This window comes from Apis cerana, linkage group LG12 (genome assembly GCF_029169275.1).
Source record: "Apis cerana isolate GH-2021 linkage group LG12, AcerK_1.0, whole genome shotgun sequence".
Classification (NCBI taxonomy): domain Eukaryota; kingdom Metazoa; phylum Arthropoda; class Insecta; order Hymenoptera; family Apidae; genus Apis; species Apis cerana.
The window spans coordinates 4,884,331-4,896,708 of NC_083863.1; the positions used below are offsets into that span (position 1 = coordinate 4,884,331).

At 38.4% G+C, this 12,378-nt stretch overlaps 1 protein-coding gene across 3 annotated transcripts in view; it reads left to right on the forward strand.

The window, feature by feature from the left end:
- Positions 1-12,378, forward strand: part of LOC107995539 (storkhead-box protein 2) — a 111,498-nt gene that overhangs the window by 43,927 nt on the left and 55,193 nt on the right. For 2 of the 3 annotated variants that reach the window (XM_062083167.1, XM_062083168.1), the window contains exon 2: positions 11,182-11,439. The exons of the other annotated variant lie outside the window; for it this stretch is intronic. In XM_062083167.1, coding sequence (XP_061939151.1) covers positions 11,239-11,439 — 201 coding nt within the window. In that variant the 5' untranslated portion in view covers positions 11,182-11,238. The remainder of the gene's footprint in view (positions 1-11,181; positions 11,440-12,378) is intronic. 3 annotated transcript variants of the gene reach the window in all.

The window sequence follows — 12,378 nt, forward strand, 5'->3', positions numbered from 1 at the left end:
CCTATCGCTGATCGAGACCCAGTTCCATAAGTCGATGCATTAACGACCGAATTCGTTTCGAGATACACGCGATGGATACGAGATAGGATACGTAAAATTATTTGGAAAGTCCGCGATTTCATGAATAATGGTAATATTTAAATCCCCGTATCTCCAAGTGACATCTACTTTACTTAAACTTTGAAATTCGATCTGACGCACAATCTGTTGTTTGTGAATTCGTATCGAGTATAATAATATAATCAACATATTATTTTCGCAGGTATCCAAAATTGTTATTACTACAAACTAGAAAAAGACGATCGAGAAGTTTTCAAATCTGCGATGAAATCTTCCTCGACACTGTCGATTTCAGCGAAGAAAATTCGAGAAGATATATACACCAGGATGTACATTCCAAGATCGAATCTTATACAACGTCGTTACTTCAATAACGTGCAACGTACGGTGCAATTTATAATACTCGGAGCTGTATTATACACGGAGTGAACCATGCACCTAGCGGCTCCAACAGCAATTGACATCCTTTGGTTAAACGTTCCTATCGGCGTCATCCTCCTCGTCCACCGTTTTACCGTTGCTTACGTCATTATGAAAATTATAAAGCCACGATATATATCTCTTCGCGAGGGATCTCCTCTCCCCGATTTTCCCTCGCATTCCAACAGATTTCTCGAATAATAATCTTGAAATTCCTTGGACGGAGAAAACCTCTCCTCTCCTCTCCAGATGAAAACGAACTGGACTGCGATTGCGAAATAATTTGATCGTATAATGGAAGGATGTACAATGCGTTTCGCAATAAATCATCGGCGGAATCGTTGGGGTAAAAAAGTTTGACCGTGTCATCTTCATTGGCTCGTTGATAGTTGGCATAAAGGTGCAAAAACGGTAATTGGTGTCGACTTTTTTGCGTCGATAGCTCTTTATATCGAACGTTTCGTAACCAGCTGGAATAGTCTAGCGATACCTTAATCACATATTCAATTACGCGAAACACGCGTCCCTTTTCCCTCCCCGTAACAATTATATAATCTACGTAGCCACTCTTTAAACGAGGATCGAACTTTATAGTTGATCGAATTATTCGACGCATTCGAAAGCATAAATTATTACGTTTATAGAAATTTCCTAAGGAGTTTTCAGAGATCGATCATTTTAAAATTTTCTCGTAAAAATACTATCCGTGAAATTATCCTAACCCATTAGCGGAGCAACGCGAACACCTTCGAACGAGAGATTCCCGCTAATCGTTGGCGGGTCCACGCAAATTGCCAATGATTCGAGGCCTTCTGTTCGAGAGCAGAATCTTTCTTTCCATCTCGCGATTCTCCTACGAAAGCGGAAATCAAATATCCGAAGGAGATTGGAGGACAATTTAAATGATAATTCATAGTGGCGGGCGTAGCTTGATTTTGTAATTATCGAGTTGGCGTGTTTAATGGGCTGCCAGCTTTCCCATCGTGGGTATCGTTAACGAGGACCAACCACCGGTGGCACTGTTGCCCGCAAAAGCGTTAAGGATAAATAAAACAACAAATGAAATGAAAGTAAATGCATAATGCATGTAGTAAGAGTAATTTATAACTCGTGGTCTATTTCAGTTCAGAGTTATAACGAGTGGACGATCGTTTCTTCTTGATCGGAAACGATTTAAGGAAATTATGGAGGACGATGAAATACCGAAAGGACCTCTGTGATAGTGATCCTGTTGTTCGTGAAGATGTGTATTTAAAGGATTATTTTATCTCGAAACTTGTAAAATTTAATTTACGAAAGACGAGAAGAGGTAGGGGATGAATTTAAATTTAGATAAGTTTTTCGAATAATTGGTTTTTGGGTATATTATTAATATGATTTTATTATATAGGAAGCTTATATGTATATATAAGGTGAGTCCATTTATTAAAAGAAACAAAAGTAACAGTAAGTTGAAATTTCTTAATTATTTGAATCGAATCATTTTATCTTATCTCGAATCGTTTAAACTTACACGAAACATACATTGTATACATCTTGTATACACGCTTAATACATAGATAATTTCATATCCCCTATCCTAGTGGAGAAACTCAACGAGATAACGAAAGATCGTGGACGCGATTAAGAACGAAACGAGAAACTTCAAAGTGATCCCCGGAGACGGTGGAAAATTATCGACCAAGGGAAAATTATATTTGTTGGTTCGAGATCGAAATAAATCGATGTGAATCGTCATTAATCGAAAGAAATCCTGGAAATCGCTCGTCGAGCGCAAATTAGTCCGCGAGGAAAGGTGTGCAATAAATAGCAGTAATCCTCTCGTGGCGGCTTTTCGTGTTAAACGATAAACGTGCGAAATTATTTTCATACCTGAGTGCGAAACGTGTAGTTACTTGGCGGATTACTTCGTCGAAGAATTTTACACGCATAAATAAATTAATTGGATATTAACATAGGAAGAGGGATTCCAAGGATAGATACGAATCAATTCTCACCCGTGTAAAATGAAAATTGAAGTGTGAATTTTGTCATGGGTTTCTAAACGACTTAATCCGAGGTAAAAGGTTAATCGAAAGGCTTTCGAAGAGTTTTTGAGTTTTAAAGTTCAGAAGTTTGATTTAACCTTTTGACCCTCTTTCATCGATTTGCTCGAGTTTGATTGATACAAAGATCCTGAAGAATGTTTTGATTAATGATCATTCAAATATTTAATAAAGATTTTAATTCTGCAATTGGATAAATTACGTAAAATTAAATCCTGTATTCATCTACGATTCTGCAATGATTAAGGAACGTAATTGAAATTAAACGAAAGTCGTAATTTATTTAAATTTTAAGCAAAAGAAGATCGCGAAGAAATCACGACCGCCATAATTATATTTCATTAAAAATTAAAATTGTAAATTATTTCCAATAAAAACTACCTATCGTCTGTAATAATCAACAAAAAGTTTAGCGTATAATAATCGACCAACGAAATATCCGTTTCCGGAATACAACGACTGCGGAAATATTAAAAAGAAGGAACCCAGATACCGATATCCGATTCGATAACAATATTTCAAGGATTTATTCGAAACAAAATAAATCATCGAGATCAACGTCATAAAATTGAATCTCTCTTAAATAAATTTATACCCAAAATTGAAACTCTGCCTTTAAATTCCAATTAAATATATATATTTTAAGAACATTCAATAATTAATATCAACATAAAACGACCAACGTCGCAGATTCCTTTGCGCTTACGTAGCAGCAACAGGCGAGCAGGTAGGTACACCTGCCTGGTCGCGTTGTCAGCGAGCGGAGAGGAAGAGAGGATCGAAGATGGTACGAGAATCGAAGACGAAGGGGATCGAGGTGTACACACCGTAGATCGTCCGAGGAGGAAACGGAGTCGAGCCGCGTGTGTTCTTCTCCTTCTCTCCATGGCGTACGAGCGTAATGGACGAATGGGGCAGCTGCCGGCCAAGGATTTAACGCGCTCGGATCTGGGTGGTCCCCCCATCCGGATAGATACGTACACACTCGCTCGAGAGTTATACGCGGTGCTCGCGGCGCTACGTATTCATAACCTTATCCACCTTATCCGCAGAAAATAATACCACGCGCTCCATTATTTATTACGCATAGAAAGCGCGTGCGGAGAGGAGCGCACAACTTTTTCCCGCGTTCGTCGAAAGGGAGCGTTATCCTCGTTATCCTCTTTCGAGGAGCACGATCACTCAGTTTCCAATCGATGAATGGGATGAGAGATTCAGCGAATATAATTGAATCTTCGATCCGATTTTTAATAATCGTAATATTTTCTTCAACTTATCATGTAAAAGAATTGCTCGTTCGATGCAGTTTTTCTCGAAACTTTTTTAAAACTTCTTGTAATTAAGTAAGAAGCAACGTTTACTTATGCGTTTCTCTCCACGAAATAATTCTCGCAGTACAGAAGAGGGTATACAACGACTTCCTTTCGGTTCTTGGATTCGCAGATTCATTACACCTAATCTAAAATCTTTTCCCAGGACTCGAAGGAAAAGAAATTCATTCCGTTTAAAAGGGAACAAATCGGTTCACATATCTCGTGCAAGAAAAAATACTCCTTTTTCCTCCCCCCACAGCATTTGTCGAGCGATCGCTTCGAGCGAGATTCGTGTGTATGCATATATTATACACACACACGCCCTGGTCATCGTTATATAATTACACCGTGGTGGGTACGAATTTAAAACAACAATCCTCTTGAGCACATCTTCGACTTCATTGCTGCTCTTCCTCTTGTTCACAATGAAGTCACGTTGAATCGTTAAAACGTAAACCGGCTTCGTCGCTTTGTTCCATTCAATAATAAATTTACGAAAGCGCTGCGTTTAATAAAATCAGGTATCAATGAGGGCACATACGCGTGCTTTTGGAGGGGGAGGGGCAAGTTGTTTCGGGATGGAAACATTGTTCATCGCGAGGAGGATCGTAAATTCGAAAATTACAAGGTTCGCTCGCCTTAGGATCGAATTGGAATCCGGGTTCGCTTGGAAGATAAAACAGGAGGATAATCGAAAGGGGAAACGAAACACGTATGGGATCTCGTTGATCGTTGTTGAGAATAATCGATTGTTCAATCCCCTCTGAATCATCCGAGGAGGAATCTTAGATTAATTTTTCACGTTAAAATTAATTTCGAAATTAAATATCTGCTTGTATCCAAAATTCACGTAAAGAGATCGATTATACAATGATCCTTCTTTGTGTGATTGTGTTTTACATTTCATTTTAGGAATAGATTTGAACGTTCTATTAACCTTTACTCCACGTTTACGCGTAAATAAAAGGTGTTGGTTGCTCGTTATTTAAATAAGCAGATTCTCTTCTCCTCGGTTTCGTTTTTCTTTTTTTTTTTCGATAATTGATACTACTCACTTTTTGTCATGTTCACCGCTAAATCAAAGCCTCGGCCATAACACTTTTGCCGCACGGAACGAAAGGGTAATCTTCGTAAAATTACAGCCTGGATGCATCCGCCGGTGCATCCGACTCGCTTTTAATTACCTAATTTCTCTTTAGGAACGTCTGCCTTTATTTGGAGTTCCATTAAGGGCGATGGTTGGATGGTATCCGTTATACACGTTTTACGAGGAGGAATGGTCCACGGCGTGCTTTCTAGACACACTCGACGAGGCCCATTCAACGATGGAGTCGGTGCTACATCAAAAGATCCGTGGCAACGGTTAAATATATGCGAGGCCTCTTCTAGACTCGCTTCTAGCGTCTTCCACGTGTGTATATATATATATATATACAGTCTATTCGACACCAACAGATGGATGAATAACGACAAAGAGTGGCAAATTGATGTTACAACGGATCGAAAGCGCGTCGGTGATTTATTTCGTCGTAAAAATCTTACTTGTGCAAATATTCTTTCTTGTGGCCAGGCATCGTTCACGAAGGAGGAGGAGAGACACTGAAATCCTGACAAATATTTATATGCACGCGAACGGCCGCGTATTTATTAAAATACGAATTAATAAAAATAAAAGTATTGTAGCCGAGCACGACTCAACTTTGCTGTGATGCCAGCTATTATTCATCTTTGGATCTGTGCACAGGTTTTACGTGCGTACACGGGAACATCTGTGGAAAGTTAAAGTGATTTTCTTTAAGGGGCAAACTTATCCTCTGCAATCTACTCCTTCTACTACTAATTGATAAAACTGCGAGATCTTTTTTCGTTTTTTCTCGAGAAGGATAGTATAAATTTAACTCAATATTATATTGGTAACAGCTTCCAATAATATTACAAACCGTTTGTTTAAAGATTCGTACAACAAAAATAGGGAATATACATCATTTAAAATAAATATTCTCCACATTTTGAGAAAAGATCAATTTTATCTTAAAAATATTTTCAATCCACGTCACTTATGCAATATTTTCCACACGACCTTGAACAAGAATTAAAAGGATCACACGCTTGATATCCGATCGTACAAGCATGTAATAATAAAAGCAGGAGACGTAGCGTTGATGTTCGGGCGGCAATTATAAAAGAGTAGTAATTATCACGTTCAATTTTTTCTTTTTCTTCTTTTTTTTGAACGAGAAAGAAATTACAGTTGGCTTATCTGATCCATCCTTGTTGCCTTTCTCGACACGATAATGGAAGATGAACCGTGCGTCCTACTTTTTCACCGTACCATGGAACTCTGGAAGCAATCCCACCCACCAGTGATATTCGAACCAGTGGAAAGAGTCTCGCGAGATCTTGATCGTCCCGATTAATTGTATTGCAATTATTAGTTCATCGTTTCCCCGCGTGGAATCTGTTCGAGTGTTGAAAATATTGCGCAGAGAAGGATACAAAGAAAATATGTTTGATTTATTTTCTTGGAAAGAAGAAAGAAGGGAAAGAAAGGGGACGAAAATATCAAAGATATCGGATAAATTCCATTTGGAAAGAAGCAATCACTTTCTTATATAAGATAAGACGAGGCATCCGTATAACCGACGTAAGGAATGCATTTAAATCGGTTCATTGTGAGGAGGAAAGCGAATAAACGGCGTTCTATCCAAAACTGGAAGGTGATCGACCGATAAACTTGTTGAAGTTCGCTTTTTTTTTCTTCTTCTTTTCATATTCAACTTTTTTCAAATTACGTTTCCGCGAGAAGGAAGAATTATTCAAAAATAGAGAGAGATGATTTCTATTATTTCTCTTATTCGGATCATCCATCAGAGACGAGTTAATAAAATCTGTATGGGATCTGTAATGGGACGCTTTCTCTCGACACGCGCGCGCTGACAAACGAAATTGGTGCGACGTAAGAAAGGATCGTGGAATCGATCTATCGATAGATCTGGATCTGGTCAGTTTGGAGGGACCTGCGGTTAACAGGAGAGCTAACATGACTGACGTCGCCTTAATGAGATCCGTCACAATGCAAAGACACGCCGCTGATGACTCACACTGCAGGAAGTCTGCCCCGCGCGAGCCAAGACCGGATGTCTTCGGCTCTTTAAATTGGCACGAGGTGAAACGAAGTCAGTGACATTGCCTTCTTTCCACGGAATTCCCTGATCCTTCAATTTTCAATTTCCCTTTATCTCGCGATTAATATAGAAACTCTAAATTCTTGCATGCTAACAGAATATGTTTTATATATATATATATATATATTTTTCTCTGTATTATTTCTCTGTATTATATTTAAAAAAAGGTAAATATTATTCATCGTTTATTCTCTAATTCGTTTAGTTGAATTTGTAGTTTTTTAGTTTAAAAAATAGTTTAAAAAATAATGATTGACTTTCGCCAAGACGTTAATTCGTTTCGCGATAGGAACTGAGATTCGTCGATGAATCACACACACCGAAACGAATTCATTCTCTCCACCGCGTCATTTCTCGGCCTTCATTCATCGAACTGGTGTACGTACGTGGATTCGTAAAAGTTTATCGTATCTCGTTTCAAAGTCTGGTTGCGAAGATATATTTTATTTCTATCCTTATTCTCATAAAAAAGAACGAGAGCCAAGAAAAGCGCGTGTCGATGACGAATCGAAGCAAGTTTTTTCTTTCTCTCTCGTTCCCCTTCTTGAAATTTTTCGCGATTTTCGGCCAATCTAGGCGAAGTGGTACAAGGTGAAACGATCGTAATCGAGCAAAAAAGAAAAAAGAAAAGAAAAAAAAAAACGTAACGGAACAATTTTAGCCGGTGGAGATCGCATGTCTATCCACCATATTCATCTACATTTCTAACGATCAATTGCGGGAGAGAAAAAGTTCTCGCCTGTTCTCAAGATCGTCGCGATAATAAATTATGATGGACGGTCTGCTAATTGAATAGCTGAGAAAGTTACATTATTGTTCCATTAACAACACCGTCTGTGCGTTTCCCTGTGCCACGTTTAAAATTTTTCTTTCGATATCCAACGAAATGTATAAATCTGTTTATGATTCCCCATAAATCGTTCGCGGCAATTAGTCTTCTTAAATATTAATTGTATTTTTTGGCATATATACGTGGCAAAAAATTCTCTCCCGATTTGATTTATCGAGCAACTACTCCAACAAAATTGATCAACAAATTGCGCAAAAATTATCGTTTGATAAATTTGATGTAATTGTAATTCAACTTTACGGCTGGTATATTTCGAAATTATACCAGGATTTCGATCTTACATGTTACGTGTAATGTTACATCTCGAATGATATAATAACGTTTGGTTAAAAGAAAAAAATTGACATCCATCCAAATAATTTGACACGTTGAAAAGCGACATAAAATAATATTTAATCGTTATTTCTTCCTCGTCGATCAAATTAAATTTTAATTTCACTTAAATAATAAATAATAAAAATCCGCTCTCTGAAAATTACACGAAAAAAAGTTACTCCACCCACAAAGTTCGATAACTTTGGTTACTCGGTGAGAAAGGTATTCGACCATCGTCAACGTTTCTATTTTCTTCTCTCAGCGTCGAAAAGTTTACAGGAGCAATGAATCCCCGAGTGACCTCCGGCTCCGTTCGATGAAAAAGAGGGAATATTCGAATTGCACGCTCGGTCCAATTTCTTCGGGGCGGCGCAAACTGCAACACTACATTAGAGGAATTGTCTGGAATCGAGCGCGCTTTGGAGCGTTGCCAAAGGCGGGAGATTACTTCGTTGATTCCTTCCGGGCCCCACAATTCGATGCGGCCGTAATTGCCGGGCTTCCGTGCCAAATTTACAGCCGTCCCGTTTTACCGAAAAGATCTAGACATTTTATAGAGAGTGTACCTTGGCACGTTGTGCATATACAGCGATATAATATTCATCCCTCGCCCCACGTGTTGTCCTGGATACTTATTTTTCTTCCTCGTTTCGTGTCACCGAATCATGATCATGCTGCATAGGCTTGGATTAATGAGCTCGTGAGAATACTTATGGAGAAAAAAAAGAAATAAATTGTACATGTTGCGAAAGATTTGTATAAATATAATTTGTAAAAATTAAGATTTTTAAACAACCTTTGTTAATTCTTTTTAAAGAGATCTTTTTAAAGATGAGATCCTGGTTTTTGTTAATTATTGATAATGGAAATTCGATATCTCCTTTTTTAAAAGAGATAAGGATATCAAGGTATCGCTTGGTGCTGTCAATTTGAATTTAAACCGAGAGAAGGAAATTTGCAACTAGGCTGATTGAATTTTAACAGTTCTCACGACAACAGAAACCGAGACAAATATTTCTCTCTCCCTTCGAACGAAATGGAATTTAAAGAATTATTTTCCAACAAAGTTTGCAAAGTTTTCACGGAGAAAACAATTTCTTCCGACAAATGAGTTTCGCGTCAAAGTCTTTGCGCCGATGTAATCATGCCCCCTTCGCACATAATTCTTTCCAGAAAGCTTACCCTTCGAGGGTATACACACCCTTTACAACGCTCTTGGTCCCAGCGGCCACGTGGATTTTTGCGGACGGGATTCCTTCACCGGCTGATGACCAAAGGGAGAACAGAAGGGAGGACGTAAATCAATTAGGCGGACGACGTGCTAGTTGTTGATACAATAAAGAGAAACGTGACGTTGCCTTATGGGAGGGCAGGAAATGAGTAACGAGAAGGGTGAATCGAAACGTGTCGTGTTGAAAATTAACGTTTCCTTTCGTATTATTCTTCGTGCCTCGCTCAAATCATCCTTCCCCGTTAACGCAAACATTCCACTTGACGGATCTCGTTTCAGATCTCGTTCGAGGAACGAACTTTTCTCCTTTCACCGTTCAAATAAAATATTTTGTACAATTTCGATTTTAATTTTAAAGTTTCGACGGACTTGTAAAAATTATCTCCTAATTACGAGAGGATTAAAAATACGTTCTTTTTTATATATATATAAAAATGTTTGAAGGAAGTTTTTTCTTTTTAAGTGAAAAAGAAAATTACGCTATTTATAATCCTCGCTATTATAATCCCTTTTTTTTTTTTCATCAATTCTTCTTTTCATTCGGAATCAATTCTATCCAAAAGGTGTCTCGTATTTTTAGCAAATACTCTAAGGCGACCGCGAGCGCAGTTATTTCAAGAGTTTACAGTGATACTAATTGAAGGAAACGATAAGCATACGTCGAAACGCATCGACTGAAGACATTTTACAAATCGATTCGCGATATTTAATTGATTTCAAGAGGCGCTAATTGGTGAACGCCGATACGTGTTTAAACGGTAAAGTTATTCCTCGAACCGGGAATAATATAACTAAAGTGTTGCCTCAACGCCCCTCGACGTATCGATAGTATGCACAGCACTCGAGTTTACGCGAAAGTTTCGCGAAACGAGGATAACGGTACCACGAACTCGACGAGTGTTATCGTTCTTCCACGTAATCGTATAGATAAGAGTTTATCGCGGGAAAACAGGTAGTACACAAAGTATAATTCCCCTACCTCTCCGTCGATCGGTTTGAAAACGAGAAAATAGGTTGATCGATCGAACCTTGGAGAAGGTAAGATTTGCAAAAGAGCGAATCGTTCTAATTTTATCCCACAACTTTTTTTTTTTCTTCCGATTACGAACGGATGAAATAACTCGGGGAATTGAAAAGTGGCTATTTTTAGAAAATTATCGAATTAGCCTTTTCGTCGTTAAAATTTCAAAAAAATTTCAATATCGCGTAAGCATTCCATTTTTATGAATCAATAAACTGAAATTGTATCGTAAAATTTAGCAACGATACGTACATAAATATATTAGAATTAAATACGAGGCCCGTCAATCTATACTTATTATGATACATATATAGCTGATAAAAGTGTTAGGAGTTATGTTTTCTTGTTAATATTAAAAGAATTTTTCACGCAATAATTGGATATTTTATATCGTAATATATAAAGATAACTGTATATGATAACAAATTGAATAACCCGAAGGAAAACAATTTCTCAAACAACTAAAAAATCCATTTCTTCTGCTATGGCACACTTTCCAACTTATTATACAATTCCATTGATGTATCAATAATAAACCAACTAAAGATACTACCGTACTAAAGATGAAATAAGTACGTATTTTTAACCCCAAAAAAGAAAAAAAAAAGAAAAAGATATCCCAAACGAAAATCCATCCACATATCGTGTATAAGAATCTTAATAAACTCTTGCTCGAATAAATAAATAATTAAAAACCCCATGGAGGGAAGGACTAAAGCGTCTCCCTTTCCTCTTTTCCAGTCCCCGTGATGCCACCGCCGCCGATTGTTTGGAATCGTTAGCAACGGGCCCCGAAAAATGGCCTCGATATTGGGAGACGGGACGGACCCAGGGGGCTCGGGGCCCTCCCGATGCCTGTTGCTCCTGCAAAGGTCCCTCGCGATCCAGCTGACCAGGGGCCCGCCTCCGCAGGTTCTCAACGCAAGCCAACGCGAGAGTCCCAAGGAGCATCCAGCCGACGAGATGTGGATGTACGATAAAGGTTACAATTTGTTTCAGGTGAGTCGTCAGCTGATGATTCCTCGCCTCCTGGTCGAGGAGATTTTTCTTTCTTATTTTCTTCTTTCTTATTCGCGAAACGAAGAGGTGGTTACGTATTTTGACTTCGACAAAAGGCAATCTAAATGGAGATTTGATACGTTTTATTTGATACGAATAATCGTATGGAGTTGAATTTCTGGAGGAACAGATAACTGATGATAACGTATATTCTTGTTCGTAATTATTGTTACAGTAAATTGTGATATTGAAATTAATTGAAAACAATTATCTTTATTGGCCTCAATATGGTTGAAAATTCCATTAAATATCTCCCCTATAAATTTTTAATATTATTGGAAGAATAGATTGAAAACTTTTCTAAAACCTGACTTCTCGATATCTTGCTCGTCGTCGATTATTAAAAACGTAGGAACAAGATTCCGTTGGACGAGACTGTGACCGCACGTACGATAAAACGATGTACCTCTTCCAAACTAGTCGCCAGTCTTTTTTTACAACTCGGCATTCCCGAAGCGAAGATTGGCGTTGATTGGATGCACCGTTATGCCGGAATGAGACAATATGAATTACGAGCAATTTCGCGAGCCAACTTTAACAGAGGGAGGGAGGGAGGAGTGGAGGACCCACACTACGAGGCAAAAGAGTTAAGTGGCGGATGTTCTAAGCGGTCTTGTCACAATCCTTCCTTTCCGTATCCCTTTTTTCTTTTTTCTCCATAGCCTTGGGTTTACAAAAACCACTCCAACACCATCTCCACTCTTCTTCTCTCGACTCTCGTCTTCCCTCTCCTAAAAACGATTGATTGCCAATTCATCGAATCGACGCCCGTTCGAGGGGATAGATGGTTTCTATCGATCACAATCTCTCCATTCCTTTCCTTGTCAGAGGTTGTTCAGCTCATGGTTCCAGGAAAGGGAAATCAAATTGGGACCGCCT